Below are 22,182 nucleotides of genomic sequence, written 5' to 3' on the forward strand. Positions count from 1 at the left end.
AGGCTCTGGCATTCATGACACCATTCTGGATTCCCTGTAAAGACAACAGGATTGCTTTGGGGAAAGGCAATGACCAGGATGGTTGGGGGGAGGGGATGGTGGATTGCTGAAGAATGCTCAGGCAGAGCAGTGTGAAGGGTGAGCCCAGGACTGAAACAGAAAAGGGGACTATGCGCTTTGGGTGAAAGACAGCAGCAAAAGTGTTGCTCAGTCTCTGAGCTGGGTTTTGAAGCCTTTCTCAATTGTTATAGGGCCTGGGCTGGTAAAGTGCTTAGGGTGTGACCACAGCAAACAGAGCCACAGGAGCAAATGCACAGCAGTGGCAGGGCAGTACCTGGGCACAGGGTGGCACAGGAACTTTTCTGCACATTCTGGCCCTCACAGAAGGCCCCCCCGTTGAGTGGCGTTGGGTTGGTGCAGCTCCGGCTCCGCTTCTGCCAGCCCCGTCCACAGCTGGTACTGCAAGCTGACCAGTCCGTCCACGTCGACCAGCCACCATTCACTGGGGGGAAGGGACAGCATCAACTAGAGCTCCCAATGACTGTGCTGTAGGTAGGGCAATGGCTGAAAGGGGCAGAGGGCACCCCCTGTGGGAGCACCATTCTTTCCAATCCTGGGAGAAGAACCTGAGTCCTCCAGGTGTCTTAGGGTCACACTGCCAGTCCTAAGCAAATTGCAGTTGTGTGTTTGTGTTTATGTACAGTTTTGGGGGAGGGGATACACAGGAAAACATAGGGGTATGCAGCAGGAGTCACAAGCAGAGGGGCAAACACTTGGAGGAAGGGGGAGGATCATGCAGCTTTTCCCCTGCGAGGCTCTGCAAAAAGCAGCACTCACTCCCTAGTGACATTGGCAGCCACAGTTCGCTCCCCTATTCCTGCTGTTCCTTCAACTCATGAGTCCCCCCCCGGATCATATTTCACTTCACAGTGGGGAATATATCTGCACATTGGATTACTCCCTCCTTTCCCATCGATTGATGGCTGAACCCAGGGCTCTAGGGCTCTCTAGGGATGGGCAGGGTTTGATTCATCAAAAGCACTAGATCCTTACTCTTCCCCCCTCCCCGTGGCATTATTGAGAAGAGCACTGTTTCCCATTGGGCCCCCTTTCCTCAGGGGCTGCCCACCCTACACCCTGGTGGGGCCCTACCATAGACAGTGACAGCAGCAGGTGAACTGCGACGCCGGGCCACAATATTCTTGGCCACGCAGGTATAGTTGCCTGTGTCAGCTAGGCGGGCTTGCTTCACCACCAGGCTATGCTCCAGGGTGATGTAGAAATTCGGGTCCAGTGCGGGGTCCAGGAGCTCTTCATTGCGCAGCCACTCAACCTTGGGGAGATACAAGCCACACATAGGGCAGGAGTGGGGCAGGCTGCACAGGAGCCTGCAAGGACTCTGTAGCTGCAATGTGTCTCAAAGGGAAACACGTTCTGGTACTGACCTAGTGAGGGACAGAGATTGACAGGCCAGTCAGCACCAGGGCAGCCTAGGGAAGCTCCAGAATGTGAGTTAATGAGCTCTGCAGAGAGATGAGCTGGTGTCAATCAAGCGGTGGGGAGAATGGAGGGGAAAGGGTTATCATGAACCCAGTCCAGATCAGAAGCAAGGATTGTGGGGTGGCAAAATTAAGGAGTTGGGGGTGGGATGTAGCTCCATGTTGGATTGTTGCTTCAAACCTCTTGGGATATATTGCAAGGGGTGGGCTTCATAGAGGGCCATTTCATTGACCGCCTACCTCTTGGCCTTCTCTTGTTACCCAGGAATAAGTATAGGGGGCTGGTACTCACTTCAGCTGGTGGGATCCCCTCTGGAGGGCGACAAGGCAGTACAATCCCCTGTTCAATAGAAACCTCCTTGGCCACTGGCTCTTGTTCAAAGTTCTTCCGCAGATCTAAAAAAAGGAGAGACTCACTGTGATATTATGACTCCCAAGACCCAATTCCCTATATATATGTGTGTGTGTATACACACATATATACATATACATACATGGTGCTAGATCGGCAATGCTGTTAACAAAGCCTTGCCTACTCCCTGCCAATACAGGACCCAATGGGTCACACTTAAATGGACAATAAGTCCTGTTGCAGGCTCTGATGTACAGCTGCTGGAGCCTGATATCTAAGGAGGTCCTGGACAGGATGGTAGGGAGGGAATAAAATGAGGAGGAGGCTTGAGAATAGGGATGATGGATGATCTTGGAATTATCCTAACGGGGTCACTGGCAAAGCCTCAGTCCCCTGGGTGGATAAAGAATCACTCACAAGCAATGCGCACATAGGCCTTCTGACTCTTGGTGGTGCCAGAAGAGCTCCAGGCAACACACTGGCACCAGTACTCCTCCAGGCCAAAGATCTTCTCCACCTGCTGCCGTGAGATGTCAATCCGCACCTCCATGAGGGGCAGGCCTACCAAAATATCAAGGGACAAAGAAGCAAGTGACAAGGGGAGGGGGAGAGACAGATTGTTTGGGGTTGATTTTTATTCCAATTACAAAAAAAAGCCTTAACAAACATGTGCCTAACGTGTAATATATGTACATTAACCACAACTAACACATAAAATTCACAGAAAACTCTGCCAACGTACATAAATAATATTATTCAAGGAGGGGAAGAAAAAAAGACAGGACAAAAGATATAGTACATAATTTAATAATCCTAATACCTCCCTCTTTACCGTAATCAATCGATTACAAAAATCTCCAAACTTTACAAATGGAGACCAAGACTTTAGTCATTTGTCATCTGTCTTTGCTTTTCGTGACTGCAAATATTTATAGCTTGTCATCTTGTTCATATTCATTACAAACCAAACTCTAACCATTCCACCCCACCAGAGTTATTTGTTGTTTCCATACCTGAGCTAATGTAATCTAAGCTGCTATAATTAGATGCCAGACAAAAGCGGGGTGGAGGAGATCAATGTGGGGAGGCACTCTGCAGGGCTGAGAGCAGGATACAATTTTGAGGCATGCGGCGGAGTGTGGAATATGGTAGAGGTTGCAGAATTCAGCCTCTGGAGAATCTCAGCTAATATTTGTTAAAAATTCTGTCCCTTGTGGTTGTGAAGATGTGTTGGAACTTGGAAGTGAATGAGCAACACCTGTAGAAGGAGCTAGAGCAGTGACTTGATTTCCAGCCACTGGGAGGTGGGGCTTCAGTCCTCTGGATGCCTCCTTCCCCCTCCTACTTGCCAACCAAACTCAGAATAATCTATGTAAAAGTTATACAAATTGCAGAAGAAATTGTAGAGCCATAACTAGCTAATCTTGCATCCTGAGGCAAGTCCCCCTCCCATTCTTTCATAGCCGTTATTTTGGTAATAACACAATGTTTATTTTAGTCATGATATACTTTTTCCTGCCCCACCTCTGCTTTGTGTGTCCAAGGCAAATGCCTCACTTGCAGGGCTGGCCCTAGGGCGCATGGCACCCCACTTGCCCCCACGCTGCTCTGCCGCCCCCCTCCACTGTGCCTCCTTCTTCCGCCCTTCCCCACCATTTCAATGCCCAGGAAGGGGTGGTGGAGTGCTGCACTTCCCAGACTATTTAAAGCCCCCCCCCACCCCGCTGCTGATCAGCTGATTGGTGAGTAAAATGGTGTTGGAGGCTCTTGGCTCCTATGCTGGCCCTCTGGCGCGATCACCATCAGTGCAGAGTTGGGGGGGCAGAAGCAGCAGGAAGGGTGAGTGAGCTGCCAAAAGAGTGGCCATCACCGCTGCCTCCCCCCCTTCCTTCCTGGATCGCATGGGAAGGAAGGGGGGAGGAGGAGGCAGTGGTGGCGGACACTCTTTCGACGGCTCACTCATCCTTCCTGCTGCTGCTGCCCCCTCAACCCTGCACTGATAGTGATCATGCCAGAGGGTCGGCATAGGAGCCACGAGCCTCCAGCACCATTTTGCTGGCCAATCAGCTGATTGGTGGGGGGGGCTTTAAATAGCCCAGGAAGCACAGCACTCCACCACCCCTTCCTGGGCATTGAAATAGTGGGAAAGGCAGGAAGGAGGAGGCTGGGGAGCACAGCTCTCAAGGCAAATGAGGGATTTGCCTAGGGAGAGGGGGGGGCTGAATTCAGTGCCCTCACCCTGCTAGCGCCCTAGGTAAATTTGCCTAGAGTGTGAGCAAGACCAGCTCACTTGAATTGCCCTTGTTACAGCTTCAGAAATTGTGCAAACTTGATTGTGGGCTTAATCCATGCAGGCTGCAGGATCCGGTTTTTCTTGGTCCAGAATTTTTGACATTCATTTTTTTAAAGCACAGAGTACAGCCCTCCAATTACCCAAAGGCAGCGCCTTTTCCCCCAGGGCCCTGAAGAGTTCTGCTCTTTGCACTGCCCTTGCCATTTTCACAAAATGTCTCGTAAGGTGTCTAAACGAGGAAGGTCCCACCTCAGTTCCCTTGGAAGTCTTGCTTGCCTTCTCTTTTTGGCCTCATCCTCCATTGACAGTTTAGATCTGATTCATGCTATGATGATGTTCTGCTGCCTACCCAGTAATAAAACATCTACTGAAAGACCAGGCACATGGTCAGTATGAGCTGGGGAGGAAGACACTTTTAATGCAGTTACAGAAAGAGGTGAACAGTCTGATGAGTCCCTCAGTTGGTGTGAATGGAATGATCTGAACTCTATGGATATATCTTCATTGTAGACTTCAGCTGGTTTAATACTAATTGCCTCTCTCCTTGGGACTGTAGTTCTATCAGCAGGGCTAGTTTACTCTAACAAAGAATAATGAGAGCTAAAATTCCTAGCAGTCTTTAGCAAAAGGCATGAGAGTTAGAATGGTATAAACACAATACTGATCTGTAGTGTTGGTATGTCCTACGAGACCCTCCTAACTCACAGTGAGCCCTAAGGAGCGTCATACCTTTGAGATCCATGGGCTTAGAAGGGTGCAACTATGCTTAAGATTGCAGCAATTGTCAAGATATTTTGGCACTGAGGCAGAAACTGGCTATCAGTCTTTCAGGCCATAAAAATAGCAATCTCTCCCCTGTTTTTTCATCCCAATCCCATCACTCACCGGTGCTTTTGTCCATGCTCCGCTGTATGATGTGATCACCCTGATGCACCCACTCGCCATTGCACTTGAAGTAGATCTGAGTGGCAGGCGTGGCCTTGCAGGCCAGGGTCACTGGTTTGTTCTTGACAATATAAACATCTTCAGGTTCCAGCAGAAAGTGAGGGAGCAGGTCTGAAGCAGAGCCTGGCACAGGGATGGGCACTGTGGCACTTTGCTGGGCACCTGGACAGGGTGGACAGAAAGCACATGATTAGAAACAGGCATAGGGGCAATGACAAAACTTCATCCAGGGCTTGAAGAAATAGGTTTCCACCCCAGGACCAGAGATTGTAATGGTCTCTATTAAATCCTTCAAGATTAAATTGCACTTTTGTTCTACTCACCAGGCTCAGAGTTCTCTAAAAGCAACTTTCTGAGGTTAAAAAGAGTTTTAACTCTGTTTTTCTGTAATCAGAACAGCTTCTGCTCTTTGGGGATCTTTGGTTAATTATACAGTTAATTGGTCCATAACATTAATGAAAGCAACTGAAGCAAGAGCTCTCAGCCATGCTGTTGCCTCCACAGCCAACTTCTGATGGTCACATTGACTGCCTGAACTTCTTGTCCTCAAGCCTTATAAATGCAACCAAATACCACCCCTAGTAAGGGCCAATGAAAAGCACCACAGGGACTTCCTCTTAGGTTGTATAGACATCATGGTAAATGTCAAAAACTCATGATAGTTGACATTTACTGGCAATTCTTAAGAGTTTAGGAAATGAACAGGAAATGTCACAAGCACTTCCAATGGAACAATTGCAGAGAATTACAATCCAACACCATTTTAAGATCAGCCATGGCAGTGTACCAACCAGGATGGTAGACAATAGCTATAGCCCATCACAAAAACAACACAGGTGGAACAGCAGTGGTAATTGGTTGTGTGTGTTTCTATCTTACTATGGAGGGCATGTAACTAACTTTCATTGTAGAACTGTTCCCCAATACACACAATGGTTATAGCTACTACTAATCATTACTGTGAGGGATGTGGAATGGTACAGTAAAAGCCCACTCTTTATGTAAAAACAATTTTTATTATTCTACAAGATATTATATCACTATTTCATTTACTTCTCTCAAATAAAAGTCAATATGTTGCATCACATTTCCACCTCCCCTCCTCCCTTTCAAGACTTCCCCAGTGTTACTTACAATATAAAAGCAATAAAGGTAATTTAACATTTAAAAAAAACTGTTTAAAAAGAAAAAAGGAACTTATACTTCTTTATGGTTATTACCTCATTCGATTAATGATCCAATATATTACTAAATTAAGTCATATTATCTATCTTATTATAATCTTTTAAGAAAGAACAAAATATTTTCTCATACTCTCATTTTAACTATCATTCTTGTCTCAGTAAATTAAAAATAGCTGATAAACACGTTATCCATTATTAAATATCACCAAGTGTCCTTTCACTCTCCAATGTTCTTCCACATAGTTCTGAAACTTTCGCCATTCATTATTAAATTTTTCCATATCAAGTTCCTTTAGTGTTCTTGTTAATTTGTCCATTTCACTCCAGTGCATAGTTTTCATAACCCAGTCCCATTTTTCTGGAATTTTATTTTGCTTCCACAACCGTGCATACAATGTCCGTGCAGCTGAAAGCATGTACCAAAGTAATGTTCTGCCTTGCTTCAGAAAATTTTCTATTTGTAATCCCAACAAAAAGATTTCTGGTGCCTTCTTCACTTTGTATCCTAAAATCTTTGACATTTCTTGCTGGATCATTTGCCAATATTGTACAGCCCTTTCACAAGTCCACCACATATAGTAGAAGGACGCTTCATGTTTTTTACATTTCCAACATCGATCAGACATCTGATTATTTGTTTTTGACAGTTTTTTTGGTGTCATATACCATCTATACAACACTTTGTAACAATTTTCTTTTATGTTATTACATGTCAATATTTTCATAGAGTTCTTCCACAAATATTCCCATTGTTCCATCTGAATTTCTTTGTTTATATTAATTGCCCACTTTATCATTTGAGATTTTACCACTTCTTCCTCTGAAGACCATTTCAGTAACAGTTTATATACCCTTGAGATCAATTTTACGTCCTCACCAAACAGCATTTTCTCCATTTCTGTTTGTTCTTGTCTTATTCCTTCATTCCTAATATCCTGCTTCAGCAGACTTTTAATTTGTAACCATTGAAACCAATTAAATTTATAATCCAATTCTTCCATTGATTTTAATTTTGCTTTGCCTCCTTGTATTTTTAACAATTGTTTATATGGTAACCATTTCTCTTCCTCAATATCCGAATATAACTTTATTACTTCTATTGGCACAATCCACAACGGTTTCCTCTCATCTCCATATTTTTGGTATTTCAACCAAATTTTAAGCAAACTACTTCTTACATAATAATGTGAGAAAAAACCATCCATTTTACTTTTCCCATAGTACAAATATGTATGCCAACCAAAAATCTTTCTATGGCCCTCTAATGTTAATAATTTTCTGTTTAATAACACTATCCAATCCTTAATCCATACCAAACAAACTGCATCATGATATAGTCTTAAATCCGGTACTTGGAAGCCTCCCCTTTCTTTAGCGTCTGTCTGGATCTTCAACTTAATTCTTGGTTTCTTGCCAGCCCATATAAATTCCGAAAGTTTCCTCTGCCATTTATGAAATTGTTTATCTTCTTTCACTATTGGTATAGTTTGAAACAAGAACATTATTCTTGGTAATACATTCATTTTATTGCCGATATTCTACCCAGGATAGGCAAATTCAACTTATTCCATTTTTGTAAGTCCACCTCAATTTTACGCCAAAGCTTTTCATAGTTGTTTTTAAATAAGTCAATATTCTTTGTTGTAATTTCTGCTCCTAAATACTTTACTTTAGAGGCCACTTCACAGTTTGTTAAATTTTGTAATTCCAGTTGCTTAGATTTTGACATATTTTTACACAAAATTTTTGTTTTCTCTTTATTTACATAAAAGCCTGTCAGATCACCATATTCTTTTATTTTTTGGAGCAGCAACGGTGTAACTTGAGTTGGGTTTTCATTTATAAACATTACATCATCTGCAAACACTCTGTATTTGTAAGAAAAGCCTTTTAATTTCAAACCCTCTATCTCCTTATCTTCTTGAACTTGCATAAGCAGTATTTTCAGCATCATTATAAATATCAAAGGGGACAGAGGGCACCCTTGTCTTGTTCTTTTACAAATTGCTATTTTCTCTGTCAAATCTGCATTTATACAAAGTCTTGCTTGTTGGTCAGTATATATTGCCTTTACCATTCTAACAAAGTCTTCACCCAATCCCAATTTCTCCATTACTGCAAACATAAAGTCCCAATGAACATTGTCAAAAGCTTTCTCTGCATCAGCGAAAAGCAAAGCTACTTCATTTCAGGATGTTTTTCATAATATTCTATCTATTACAGTTCTGATATTTTCTCCTAATTGCCTTCTGGGGAGAAACCCTGCTTGTTCCTCTTTAACAAAACTATTCAAATGCTGCTTCAGGCATTCCACTAAAATTCTAGCATATATTTTGTAGTCATTATTTAGCAATGAAATTGGTCTATAGTTTTTACATTAGTCACATCTCTGTCTTCTTTTGGTATCAACAAGATTACTGTTTCCTTCCAAATATTAGGTATCTTCCCATCTATACTTATAATGTTCATCAATTTCTGAAGTTTTGGAAGTAGAGTTTCTTTAAGATGAACTTGGGGCACCGAGCACGTCTTCTGGTTCAATTCTGGACTCCTTCAGTCCACTCAGTCTGGAGGAAGTCGACAGGATCCTTGCAGCTGTACGCCCTACGACCTGTAGGTTAGATCCGTGCCCGTCTTGGCTTATAAAAGCTAGCCAAACATGGCTTCGTGAACCACTACAGGACATTATCAACAGGTCCCTGATTGAAGGGATCTTTCCCACACCTCTTAAAGAGGCAGTGGTCCGTCCCCTCTTAAAAAAACCATCAGCAGACCCGGCCACATTGGCAAACTATCGGCCGGTGTCAAACCTTCCCTTTCTGGGTAAGGTCATAGAGCGGGCGGTGGCGACTCAGCTGCAGGGATTTCTGGAGGACACTACCGCACTGGATCCATTCCAGTCCGGCTTCCGGCCAGGTCACGGGATGGAGACAGTTCTGGTCGCTCTCATGGATGATCTTATGCGACATCTGGATCAGGGCGGCTCTGCAGTGCTGTTGTTATTAGACCTGTCAGCCGCTTTTGATACGGTTGACCATCAGCTACTGACTAGCCGCCTTACCGAAGTGGGGATTCAGGGATCTGCCTTGCAGTGGCTGATCTCCTTTCTCCAAGATCGGGGACAAAGGGTGGTGATAGGGGAGGAAGCATCCCAGAGGCACTCTCTTAGTTGTGGGGTGCCGCAGGGAGCGGTCCTATCCCCGATGCTATTTAATATCTATATGTGCCCCCTTGCCCAGATTGTCAGGAGGTATGGACTGGGTTGCCATCAATATGCGGATGACACCCAGCTCTACCTATTGATGGGTGGCCAGTCTGACTGTACCCTGGAAAATCTAGACCTGGCATTACAAGCCGTGGCCTCTTGGCTCAGACTGAGTCGGCTGAAGTTGAATCCGATGAAGACGGAGGTTCTCTACCTGGGTTGGGGCGGTCCGGGGAGAGAGATCCAGCTGCCGGCCCTTGATGGGGTGCCACTGATACCGGTCCCCAAGGTCAAGAGCTTAGGTGTCCTCCCTTACAATGGAGGCTCAGGTAGCAGCCACTGTTAGAGCTGCCTTTTTCCATCTTCGGCAAGCGCGGCAGCTGGCCCCTTACCTGGAGCGCAACGACTTAGTGACGGTAATCCATGCTACGGTCACCTCAAGAATAGATCACTGTAATGCTCTCTACATGGGGCTACCCCTGACGCTAACCCGGAGACTACAACTAGTGCAGAACACTGCGGCACGGCTGTTAATGGGGCTACCACGACGGGAGCACATTCAGCCAGTGCTGAGAGAGCTGCACTGGTTGCCTGTTGTGTTCCGAGTTCGCTTCAAGGTGTTGGTATTAACCTTTAAAGCCCTATATGGTCAGGGACCTGCCTATCTACGGGACCGCCTTTCCCCATATATCCCCCAGAGAGCACTGCGATCAGGGACAAAAAATCTGTTGTCTGCCCCTGGCCCAAAAGAAGCCAAGCTATGCATAACAAGATCTAGGGCTTTCTCGGTGGCAGCACCAGAACTCTGGAACACCCTCCCAGAAGCTATAAGGGCCCTGCAGGATTTGTCGGCGTTCCGCAGGGCCTGTAAGACCGAACTGTTTAAACAGGCTTTTGTGGTTGATTGAAAATGGGCTGCCACCGGACATCCCACAGAATGCTGGCGAGCATAGGCAGAAGTCAATACCGCCTAGATTGGACTGAGACAGCGCTAATAGTTTTAAATTGATAAGTAAATCATGGGTTTATATGTTTTATTGAATTGATTGTTTTTATGATGTTGTGAGCCGCCCTGAGTCCGCCTGCGGAGAGGGCGGGATATAAATGTAAAGGAATAAATAAATAAATAAATAAATAAATAAGAACTTTATAATATCTTGCTGTAAAACCGTCAGGACCCAGAGCCTTCCCTGTCTTCATTGAGTTAATTGCCGCTTCAATTTCTTCCTTACCAATTGGGTCATTTAAGATCTTTTTCATATTGTCCGTTAGGGGTTTAACATTAATTTCCTGTAAAAAGGCATCTATTTTCTCTTCCCCTCCCCCACATTACTTTGATACAAATTTGCATAATACCTATAAAACTCTCTTTTGATTCCTTCCTGGTCAACAATTTCTTTGTTGCCCAAACTAATTTTATTAACACTTTTATTTTCCCTTTTTCTTTTCATTTGTCAGGCCAAGTATTTTCCAGCTTTATTTGCACTCTCAAAAGATTTTTGTTGAAGCCTTTTAAAGTTCCATTCTACTTCTTTAATTAACAAGTGCCTTAGTTGGTCCTGTAGAATTCCAATTTCTTTTAAAATCTTCTTTTCCCCCGGTCTCTTTTTAAGCTCTCTCTCCTTCTTCTTAATCTCCTTCTGTATGTCTGTCATTTGTTTATCTTTAGCTTTTCTGTCTTTATTATTCAATGTGATTAAAATACCTCTCATTGCCGCTTTATAAGCATCCCACACTGTTTGATATTGAACGTCCTCATTTTCATTTACTTGGAAAAAGGCTTTAGTCTCTTTTTGTAGAGATTCTACTACCCCATCTTTCTGCAGTAAATCTTCATTTATTCGCCATCTTAAAGTATTTTTGGTAGATTTCGCAGACCACATTATTGGATTATGATCTGCTCTTATTTTTGGAAGAATCTCTATTTTTTTTTGTTGTAAGTCCCAAATTTTTTGTACTCCATAACATATCAATCCTTGAGAAAGAGTTATGTCAAGCTGAGAAGAAGGTATAGTCTCTAACTGTAGGATTTTTCTCCCTCCAAATGTCTACAAGATTTTCTTGCTTGGCTAATTCAAAAAAAGACTTTGGTAGTTTACCTTCATTATTCTTCTTTCCAGATCTGTCCAAAATATTTTTAACTGTACCATTAAGGTCTCCCATTAACATGATCTGCTCATATGTCTCTTGATCAAGTTGCTGCATAATGTCCTTGAAAAAAGAATATTTTGCTCCATTAGGAGCATACAGTCCCAATAGCAAAGTCTTCTTGTGGTTCATCATCACTTGCACTGCAATATATCTACCATCATCGTCCTTAAAAATCAATTTTGGTTCCAATTCCTGTTTTACATAAAAAACCACGCCTCTTTTTTTCTCCTTAGCCAATGAAAAAATTCCATACCAAATTGCTTATTCCACAAATATTTGTAATCCAATCGTTAAATATGTACTTCTTGTAGACAAATTATGTTACATTTTTGCTTCCCAATCCAATGAAAAGTTGTCTTTCTTTTTTGTGGTGAATTAAGTCCATTTACATTCCAAGATAATAATTTGTAATCCATCATGGTTTTCTATTTTAATCTGAACCTCCAAATTCTTTATTCTCCACCAAAAACTTCTCCATCTCCTGAGTGCTTGTAATGGTAATCTTCTTCCCCTTGTATTCAAAAACCAATCCTTCTGGGAGAATCCATCTATATCTCATTTGACTCTCTCTTAATTGCTCAGTCAATTTTTTATATAATCTTCTGTCACTTAAGACTTTCCTTGGTAATTCTTTCATAATTCTAACATCACTGCCTTCCACAATCAGCTTGCCTTCATACTGTTTGCTTAGAATCCTTCCCACCAAGTCTCTTGTTACACATCTCAGTACCACATCTCTAGGTAGTTTATTTTTCCTTGCATATTTTCATTTCATTTGATTTATATCCCGCCCTCCTCACCGAGGCGGCTCACAACATAAAATTTTAACAATAAGATTAATGAATATTAAAATACATTAAATAGTTTACAGCAGTTAAAACAAGAAAACGATCTATCAATGTGCTATCCTACAACCTTTCTTTGGGGTTTTTCAGGTGCCGGTCAGTTATATGCCAACCGGAAGAGGCATATTCTGAATTGACCCTGTAAATATAGTCATAAAAGTAATTAGTCTCCTCAGGATCATCTCCAACATATTCAGCAATAATCCTTATTATGCATTTCCTTAAATCACCATCCTTTTCAGGCACACCTCTCAAATGTATCTGATTTTCCATTGATTTGCAGTCCTGCAGTCCTGCTTTGTCCTGCAATTTTTTAATAGTGGAATCCACTGTATTAATCCTTTCATCGTGGTCTTTCACTTTCTCTTCCACCTCTTGGATTTTTTTGGATACTGATTTAAACTCTTTACTGAGAACTTCTATATCTTTTTTTAATTCCTTCTTACAATCACTTATAGAATCTTTAATCAGTTTATACAATCTAGCTTCCATGGCATCCATCTGTTCTTTTTTATCAGCCTTTTTGCCCTCTTCTAGTGTCTTGGATCTTGTCTGTAATGGTTTTTGGGCTGACATTACTGCCTTCCCATTATAAATATAGGCTTTACAATTGAAGTCACCAAGTTCTTTTTAAATGGTCTAGTCTTATAGATTAGGGCATGCCCTTTCAGAAAAGCCCAAAATTGCCGCCTCCTATACCCCTGGGTCCAGATAATTTTTAAATTATAATTAAAAATAATTTTTAAAAAGTTATAATTTCCCGAAATGGTGCTCGATGTTTCTGTATGGTTTGGTCGTAGAGGGGCTTAAAAAATCTGTAGTTTCCCCTTCCCTTGATGGCCTCTTCCGCCCACACTTGCCACAAAGTCTTGTTATCTATGGTTGTGAAGTCTCACGATGTTCCCAGACATCGTTTCCTGTAATGACTTGTTGATCTGCAGTTCTTCCACTCTTGGGGGGAGTGACCACAAAAATCCCAAGCAATATCAGCTTTTGCCTTTTTTAAGCTTTATATCTATTTAACTCAGTCCAAGATTTCCCCCTCCTCCTCCTTCTTTATTATTACAAGTTGTTTATGTGTCCAGACCTTTGTTTGCCTTCCAAATATTTCCCAATTTAGTCCCGGAGCAACAGGTAAAAATCTCTTTACCTTTGAAGTCCCGACATCAAAAACACTGGTCTGTTTCTCATCCACGATTAATTAGCCCTTAAGAAGCTTGGCACACGTTGAATTTATGTCGATTTAACGACCCCAGATACCCTCTATAGACGTTGGAAGCGGTTCTTCTCTGGAGACTCTTCAAAGCCAAAAAGAAACTCCCCCTGGGATTTCTCGTTAGCCAAAGTACCTCTCCTCAAAACTTTAAGCATACCTTGGCCATCATCTTGCCTAGATGATGTAGACAGCAGGTATTAAAACACCTTCTCTGTCCAGAATAGAGGGTTTGGTGAGCTCTTCCACTGGAAAGCTCGTCAATTCTCCATGAAATCCAAACTGGAACTCAGTAAAAGCCCACTCTTATCAGAACTTGCTGTGTAAACTGGGTCACTAGCTGGATGAAGACCACCAACCAAGTCTTTGCAGAGGAAAGCAGTGGCAAACTACCTCTGTTTAATCACTTGCCTTGAAAACCCCAAGAGAGGATTGCCATAAATCAGCTGTGACTTGTCAGCAATTTAATTTACACACACACACTTCTGTAATACTTGGCTGCAAATAGTTCCAGAGGGTAGATGTGTCAGACTGCAGTAGAACAGCTACATTTCAGGCCAGTAGGATTGGTAGCACCTTAGAGACCAACAAGATTTTTTCTGGGGACAGGGGGTGAGTTCTTGAGAGTCAAAGTTCCTGGATCTTTTCAGAACAATTTGACTTTTAAAAGCTCATAACCACCTGCATCTTGAAATCTTGGTTGCAAATGCAATCCTAACTGGAATTAGCAACATACTACTGGTGCATACTGTTGTTGCAAAAAAAAAAAAAAGTTGCATATTTAAGGCTAATAGTTATTACTATGGCCATGAGTGTACCCCATAGCTGCCATCATCTCCTGTCCCATAAAGACCTTTGTTAAGGTCTTTAAACAGTTAAGACAGTTTGTCTCAGTTTTATAATATCTCCGGTTCAAAACGTATGTTTTGTTTGTTAAAATTGCAAATAAAAATTAAAGCTTTAAAAAGGAGCAGAACTGCTGTGAATTATTTAATATCCAAAAAGGGAGTGAGCACATTCTGCCTCATGTGAAAGCGTATTTTCAGTCTCTGGATGTTCTGGTACTGTCAAGAACAATGACTTTCACCTCCACAAACATTTTTGGTATTGTGGAATACCCAATTTTCTATTCCAAGATATGCTGGAATTTGGCTTGAGGTAGAAATATACCCCAAAGGCAATATATATGCAAGATGCTTTTTTTTGGGGGGGGGGGGAGGGGCTGCGCTTTTTGAGGGTTAGGTTTGATCCTCAACAGAGGTGTCAAACTCATTTGTTATGAAGGTTGGATCTGACATAAAGAAGACCTTGTCGGGCCGGGCCATGTTGGACCAGGCAATGTGTGTACCTATTTAAGATCAGGTAGCAGAGATATACACTTTTTAAAAGACACAGACAAACATGATTAAAGTTTTTTTTTAAAAAAACCCTTAAAATAAAACATGCTTAAAACATCAGCACTTGTTGGTCTTAAAGGTGCTTTTTTTGTACTTCTCCCATGGGATCCAGGGAACTGGGCAAAGGAAGCTCTGGCTCTTTCCCTCCCTCCCCAGAGCACCAGGAGTCAATGGAGCCTCAATCAATGGAGAAAATGGAGCAAGCCTTGCAAAGCAAGCTGAGATGCAGAAGGAAGCAAGAGAGAGGGAGAAGGAAGCAGATGACAGACAGTTGCTTGGGGGCCTGAAAGGAGCCTTCTGGGGGCCTGATTCAGCCCCTGAGCCACATGTTTGACACCCCTGCTCTACATCTTCCTAGATGACTGTGGAATTCCTTCTTCATATTCAGCCTGCTAATATCCTTTTAGTCTCTTTTGGCGGCTTGTGGACCACACTGTTTGATGACCAGCCTATGGCGTTATTATTGAAACATGTAGATCCTTGATGCTCAGATTCAAACACCCACCTTTATGCTTTAAGCTTTCGAATACAGCTCTCCACAGCTGAAAAGCTGTAAGTACAATTTGGTGCTAAGCTGAGACATTAAACCAGCTATCAGATGTAGCTCTAGTTATGGTGAGTTAGAACCATTCCTTCTGTTGCCCTGGAGACAGGCACATATCCTCCAGTATTAGGTAAAAATATGTATACTGTTTTCCATTAGCTTTTGATGGCATAGGATAGGTTGCGATTGTGTTTTAGGGGAAGCTTGTGATAAAATAGCATATAGTTACCTGTCCTGGGGCCTTCAGATGGGGTGGATTATAACACAAATAGCAATTAATATGAAAGGGGTTTTGCAGAAGTGTCAGACCATTTCACTAAGGTTTTGCAGAACATGCCCACTGCTAGAGAATTTTGGAAGACTTTTCAAAATGATGGCTTGGATCCTGTCAAAAATTTCCACTGATGGATGGAGCATGACCTTCTTTCCCCCTCTTGCTGCAGCCCAAAATGCCCCCCCCCGGAGCAGTGTGAAGGAGGAGTCGGAGCAAGAAGGGAAGATCTGGTGAAAACTGCCTGTTGGCACAAATCATCTGCAGGAACCCACCTATTGATCATCCGAGGTAACCCACACTGGTACATTTACCCCTGTTTGGTGCAAAGTACTTCCCTACCTATGGAATTTCCAAATTCCAGCAGATATTGACAACCGCCCCCCCCCCCCCATGTCAAAATAAGAAAACTGGTATTTCACCTGTCCTAATGTATGCACACAGAAAAATTTGCCAGTAACTGTTAAAAATACAGTAACGGGGAAAGGGGATTCAGACCCATTTGGCAGGGACAGTTGCATCATATATCTTCCTCCACTGCAAGAACCTCCATCATATTCTGCACCCTCCTCCTGAACCCTGAAGCAAAGTCTTGGTTCTCTCCCCCTCCCCATCCCTGAGGACGGCTCTTTCCGTCTTGTTCCTGATACATCAAGCGTGCCCCTTGTGACAGGCTGGCACAGCTGGGGCCTCTGACAACTGGCTCCCCCCTGCCCTCCCCCGCGCAGCCTCCACCGGGTCTAATCCATCACAGCAGGAAATGCTGCACGGCATGCGCCCAGTGAACCTGTGCCGATCCCTCATGTCTGCATTTAACTGCTAATGAAAAAGAAATGTAGTGTGACCAATAAGGGACATAGCTCACTTCTCCGGGGGCCTCGTCTCGTCATGCCACACTGAGCTGATCTTGCTCCCTCCCCTCTGTCCCCTCCCCTCCCTCGCAGCCGCCTGCAGGGCACCACCACCGCACCTTCTCGCACACCCCTGGCAGAGAGGGCAGGGTCTGATTGCCGACACCGAGGGAAAAATAGCAACCTGGGCAGCCTGCGGCAGTGACTGCTTGTCTGCAAAGCCTAGAGAAGGGGAGGACAGCATTTCAAAACCTGAGCAGCAGAGCGCAGGAACTTCACGTGGCCAAGCGCCAAAGCTCCTGCTGTTTCTCCAGCCACGGTGTGCGCGCACATACACACACGCACCTGTCTGCCTAACCCCGACAGCTGGTGTGTCTCACCGGCTACATCACTCACTGGTGCTGCCTCCTATTTCAACCCAGCCTCTGCTGGAATTGCTGCTTTTGCTTTTTCCGGTGGTGAGAAGGAACAGATAGTTCAGAATAGCTCTACTGAAGAAGGGATTTTCCGGAGTCCCCAGTTTTCTTACTCCTGCAGCATTACATGGTCACCCATGGCAATTCCCTCTTGTACAAAACTATTAAAAGCCTGAGAACCTTGCCCTCTGCTGCCCTTGGTTACCCTAGGCAACTTTTGCCTCTCCCCTTCCTCTTGCTGCTGCTTCACCCAACTTTATGGCATCTGGCTTGTCTCCTAGTTGTGTTCTGGCTCTCCCTCCTTGTTCAGGCTTAATCCCCAAGGGCCCTTGAGATCCGCAGCTGCTGCAGCTGTATGAGCAGCTTCTGCCACCACCTTCCAAGCTTCCTATTGTGTGCCAGACAGAGAATAGCTCATGACATGCCTGCAGTTTCCAAGTCTCTGTTGAGCTATTTTTGGCCTGGAGTCTCTGGCCCACTTTTATATACACATAGACTCAGTAGCATCAGAGCTATTTGCTTGTGGTATGATCCTGGTGTGTGGGAACACTTCAGCTATGGTCATGAAACTGAGTGGGTGTGTAATTCCTACTCAGTCAGAATCCTGAGGGGAGGGCATTAATCAGGTGGGCTAAGGACCATGAGACTGGATTACTTTGTCCTGAGACAGCACAGCACACATGAACTGGTGACAGTTGGGTAGATGGTAGGGTTGCCAACCTCCAGTTGGTGTCTGAAGAGCTCTCATTTTTACAACTGATCTCCAGGTGACAGAGATCAGTTCACCTGGAGAAAAAGGCCACTTTGGAAGTCTCTATTGAAGTCTCTCGCCTCCTCAAACCCTGCCTTTCTCAGGCTCCACTCCTCGAATCTCCAGGTATTTCCCAACTCAGCCCTAGAGGATAATTACAATCCCAGTTACAGTGCATAACCACCATACACTGTTCCTATGTTTGCCCTTGGGGCCTTGTCAAACTAGAGTATTGTTTTTGGAGCTCCTGATGATTTTTGAACATTTATTCTCAGGAATGTAGAAGCCAATTCAGATCAAAACCATGGTGCGTAGGGATGGGGAACTTCAAAGCCTCCCCTGTCAATGTGCTCTCTAATCCCTACCCCTGCCTGAGCAGAGCAGTTCACATTCTGAGCAGACTGTAATTGCTGTCATCTTAAAATGGGCAATGGGCAGTGCAAGACCATGTGCAGCTCCAGACTGCTGGTGAGTGGGGCTTCCTGTGTTAACAAGCGGCCTGTGGCTGCGCCATTTTCCCAACCTGAAATGGCCCTGAGGAGCCACCATTCGGCCTGTTGGGGAACACTCACATGTAGCCCATTAGTATATGTAGGTTTCCTACCAAGGCAACTAGCAGCTCCCTGGGACTGTTACAGCTCAGGAAAATAGTGCAGGCTTAAACTTATTGATTGCAGTAGTTATATGCCACCTTCACCACTGACCACAGCAGCTTGTTGTTTGTCCTATCCCGATTCTCTATGCTGATGTAGGAAAGGAAGGGTGTGCAATGAGTCTGTGGAGCAACAAGGATTGTGTTTTAGTGGTTTTATCTCCACTGGTGCTTCAGGGTCTTTGAAGGACAGCCACTATTTCTAGAGATCTGGGGATCTTGAGAAATGCATGACAGAGCTGCCAATCTCCAGGTGAGGCCTGGAGATCCCCAGGAATTACAACTGATCTCCAGGTGACAGACACTCATTCCCCTGGAGCAAATGGCTGCTTTAGAGGGTAGACTCTGTGGCACTGAGATCCCTCTCCAGGCTCCAATACCCAATTTCCAGGTATTTCTCAGAGCTGGCAACCCTATTAGGTTCAGACATACAAGTCCATTTCCCCATCACAATCTTGTTTTAAAAAAAAACACATAACAATGGCTTTTCCTTTCAGTCTTATGAAAAGCTAGCAGATATTTTGCATTTCACAGTGAACCATTCGTGGCTTTCCTTCTGGCAGCAGCAAGAACACCAGGTCAGTGATTGTGACTGCACACAGCTTACATGAGTCCCCAAAGCATCTTTAAAATCTGAATCCACTGTAATACTGATGGGATTTGAACATTTGGCTCTAGCAATTCCAAAGAAGTATAACAATGTAAAGTGGTAGTTTTGTTTCTTAAATATCAGAGATCGCTGAAAAAGTCACTATATTCTTCCTTCACTGTATTCTAGAAGGCACACACCAATGCATGTGCACACAAATGTGTTGGTGTTTTGAGCATGATAGCAGCTGATTCTAACCACTGGGTCACATTGCCTTAGGAATACAGCAGGCCTTGCATATATATATATCATCTCTGCTAATAATACTTACATAATAGTACTGCCCAGTGCCCACACTATGCACTTCTCCCATAACAGCTTGCGCCAAATGCACTCTAGACTCGGACACATTCGTCATGCACTTTGTCCATCTCTTGTTCAGATCTAGAATGGTTCTTCACATGCCCAGCTAGATTGGATAAAACAGGGGTAATTATTGGACCTCTCATTGTGGGAAGTGAGCCAGTCAGTTGACAACATTTGTGCTTTCCTCCCCCTGCCTTTTGGCTGGAGCAATTTCTCTGCCCTTTTCTGTAGCCTCCCTGAATGTGATTGAAAGGAGAGACATCCCTAACTTCAGGCAAAGCGGCTTCAGCAGTCAAGGTGAAGGTTCAGTTGTGCCATTGGCTAGGCTGAGGGCAGGGGCCGTTCTTTCCTGACAAGAGCCCAGAGGCCATGAGAATCTTAGTGGCACAGAGCATGCGACTGACCCTTTGCATCCCACTGCCTTGCCATTTATGGGATTCTAATCTGTCTCTCTCAGTCAGAGACACGGTGGTTCCTATGGAGGGAGGTTCCAGGGCAAGAGAGAGAGGGAGGGAGGGAGGGAGGTCTAGCCACTGGCTACACCACAGAGGGCAAAAGAGTTGAGGATTTGGGGAGGGGGGCACTGGTGTTCCCTTCCCCCAGCCTCTGAGACTGGGCTCTCCCTCCAGGAACAGCTAATAAAGCTGAGTTCTAAATAAGCATTTGATTAACAAATGCTAAAGCAGCGATTGTGTCACTGCGCGGAGCTGTAATTGCTGCTGATAATTGGCTGCTTAGAATTTAATAAGCAATTAAACAGAATGGAATGCAGGGGAATTAACGCTAAGCATGCTCCCTGCCCACGTGCACACTCTCCACCTGCTCCCCACATACCTTGCTCCCCACATGCTTCACACCCACCACCTTGTTTCCTGCAAGCTCCCCTTGTCTACTGTCTCACCTGTAGGCTTCCCACATGCATCCCTCCCGCCAGAATCCTCACATGCTCCAGAAGGTATTGGACGCCTGGCAGCAGAGTGATTTCCCTCACACTCCTGACAGACTTCCAATACCTGCTACCCACCTACAGGCTTCCTGCCTCCATGTCCTCCATGCCAGACTCCTGCCATGTGTGATGCAAACATCCCTGACTCACCCGCATGCTTTTCAGTGCTTTTCTCCAACCAGCCTGCTCATATGTTCTCTTGCCTTCTTTCATGCTCAAGTCACTCTAGAAAATACCTCATGCTCTTAAAGTGCCTGCATCCCTCTCACATAGCCACTGAACCTGCATTTCTCATTTGTTCCATCCCACCCTCCTGTATAATTCCTGCTTTCCTTCCACATCCCATACATTCTACGTACATTCACCTTCTATGGCCCCACTATGCCTCTTTGAGTTCTTGTGTACCTTATACATTACCCCTGGCACTGCATGGGCCCTGTGATGATTATTTGACTGCCTCATGGCTGCTGTCCCGAGAAACAACTGCTATGTGAACTTGGAGGTAGCTAAAGAGTGGCTAAAGGCAGTTGACTAGGTCAATAGGAATCTGCTCCTAATGCAACCAGGAGACATGGCAATTAATAAATGCCACCCTAGTGTAATGGACATTCCCTCAGAGTCTGATGGACATCAGAAAAGCCCTGCTGTATCTGGTCAAATGTCCATCTAGTCCAGCAGCTTTTCTTCTTGGAAGTTTATAAGCAGGGCAGGAAGGTTGTATCCAGAATGGCAGTCCTCCCTGGCTGGCTGTCCCAGCATCTGGCAGTCTGAGTATACTGGCCTCTCATCATATAGCAGAGACTCTGCTAATAGTGGTCTTCTGCACATGACACACACAGGGAAATAAGGCTTTCTTTTCTAAGTTTCTTTGCATTTCCCCATAAATTCATTATCTCATAAGGTCACTTCACTCACACACACTCAGAGAAAGAGAGAGAGAGAGAGAGAGGTTCCATGTGGCTGGGCAGGTCACAGGATCCATCATCATATTACATATGCCTAGGAACTAGATGCCTAAACTGGTTGTAAAATCTCTTTCTTTGGAGATTTTCAAGAAAAGGCTGGATAGCGGGTATCTCCCAGAGATCTTGTAGAGATGGGATATTCTGTTATAGTCCATGAGGTCATATAATTGTCTATGATTTGGTGTCCTAGATTTGAAAATTATTGCAAAGCTGAAGAAACAAATCCAGGGAACCTTTTGTCTTTCAATGTTTTGTCTCTGGGGAAAGCAAGATTATTTTTCTGCATTGGCTAGATCTTTTTTTGTAATTCAGTGGTTTGGGGATGAAGAAGTATCCTACTCATCTCACACCTAGCAGTTAGCAAAACTATGCCCCTCACACACATGTGTGTGCATGCAGAGAGACATAAACACATATTCTTGATTCTGTCTCATGAATGTTCATACCTTTAATTGATCTCATTGGGAACTGGTAATATTGTCTACATGTTTTCGCAGTGGGTGCATGTTTTGGATGCTCAGGCAAGCTGTCTTTGTGTAACTTTGTTGACTGCTAGTAGGTACCACAGGGTGCCCTCTATTCATAACTCATTCAAAACTGCAGCACAAGGGCCAAAGCTATGTACTGGACACATCCTTGAATTAACTGGGGTTGGTATCTGGGGCAAAACTGGATTTTAAAAAATCAAGTTTCTTATCTTTGTGGTTTTGGAGAAAATCTTGAAAACTTGTAGAGCAATCTCTGGCA

At 44.1% G+C, this 22,182-nt stretch overlaps 1 protein-coding gene across 5 annotated transcripts in view; it reads right to left on the reverse strand.

Annotated features, from left to right (window-relative positions):
- Positions 1–22,182, reverse strand: part of UNC5A (unc-5 netrin receptor A) — a 140,226-nt gene that overhangs the window by 14,155 nt on the left and 103,889 nt on the right. For 3 of the 5 annotated variants that reach the window (XM_060240191.1, XM_060240186.1, XM_060240187.1), the window contains exons 2-6: positions 5,030–5,251; positions 2,269–2,412; positions 1,792–1,895; positions 1,153–1,333; positions 335–502 (exon numbers count right to left, since the gene is read on the reverse strand). In XM_060240191.1, coding sequence (XP_060096174.1) covers positions 335–502; positions 1,153–1,333; positions 1,792–1,895; positions 2,269–2,412; positions 5,030–5,045 — 613 coding nt within the window. In that variant the 5' untranslated portion in view covers positions 5,046–5,251. The remainder of the gene's footprint in view (positions 1–334; positions 503–1,152; positions 1,334–1,791; positions 1,896–2,268; positions 2,413–5,029; positions 5,252–22,182) is intronic. The other 2 variants (XM_060240189.1, XM_060240190.1) reach the window with 1 other exon arrangement.

This window comes from Heteronotia binoei, chromosome 5 (genome assembly GCF_032191835.1).
Source record: "Heteronotia binoei isolate CCM8104 ecotype False Entrance Well chromosome 5, APGP_CSIRO_Hbin_v1, whole genome shotgun sequence".
In the NCBI taxonomy this organism is placed as follows: domain Eukaryota; kingdom Metazoa; phylum Chordata; class Lepidosauria; order Squamata; family Gekkonidae; genus Heteronotia; species Heteronotia binoei.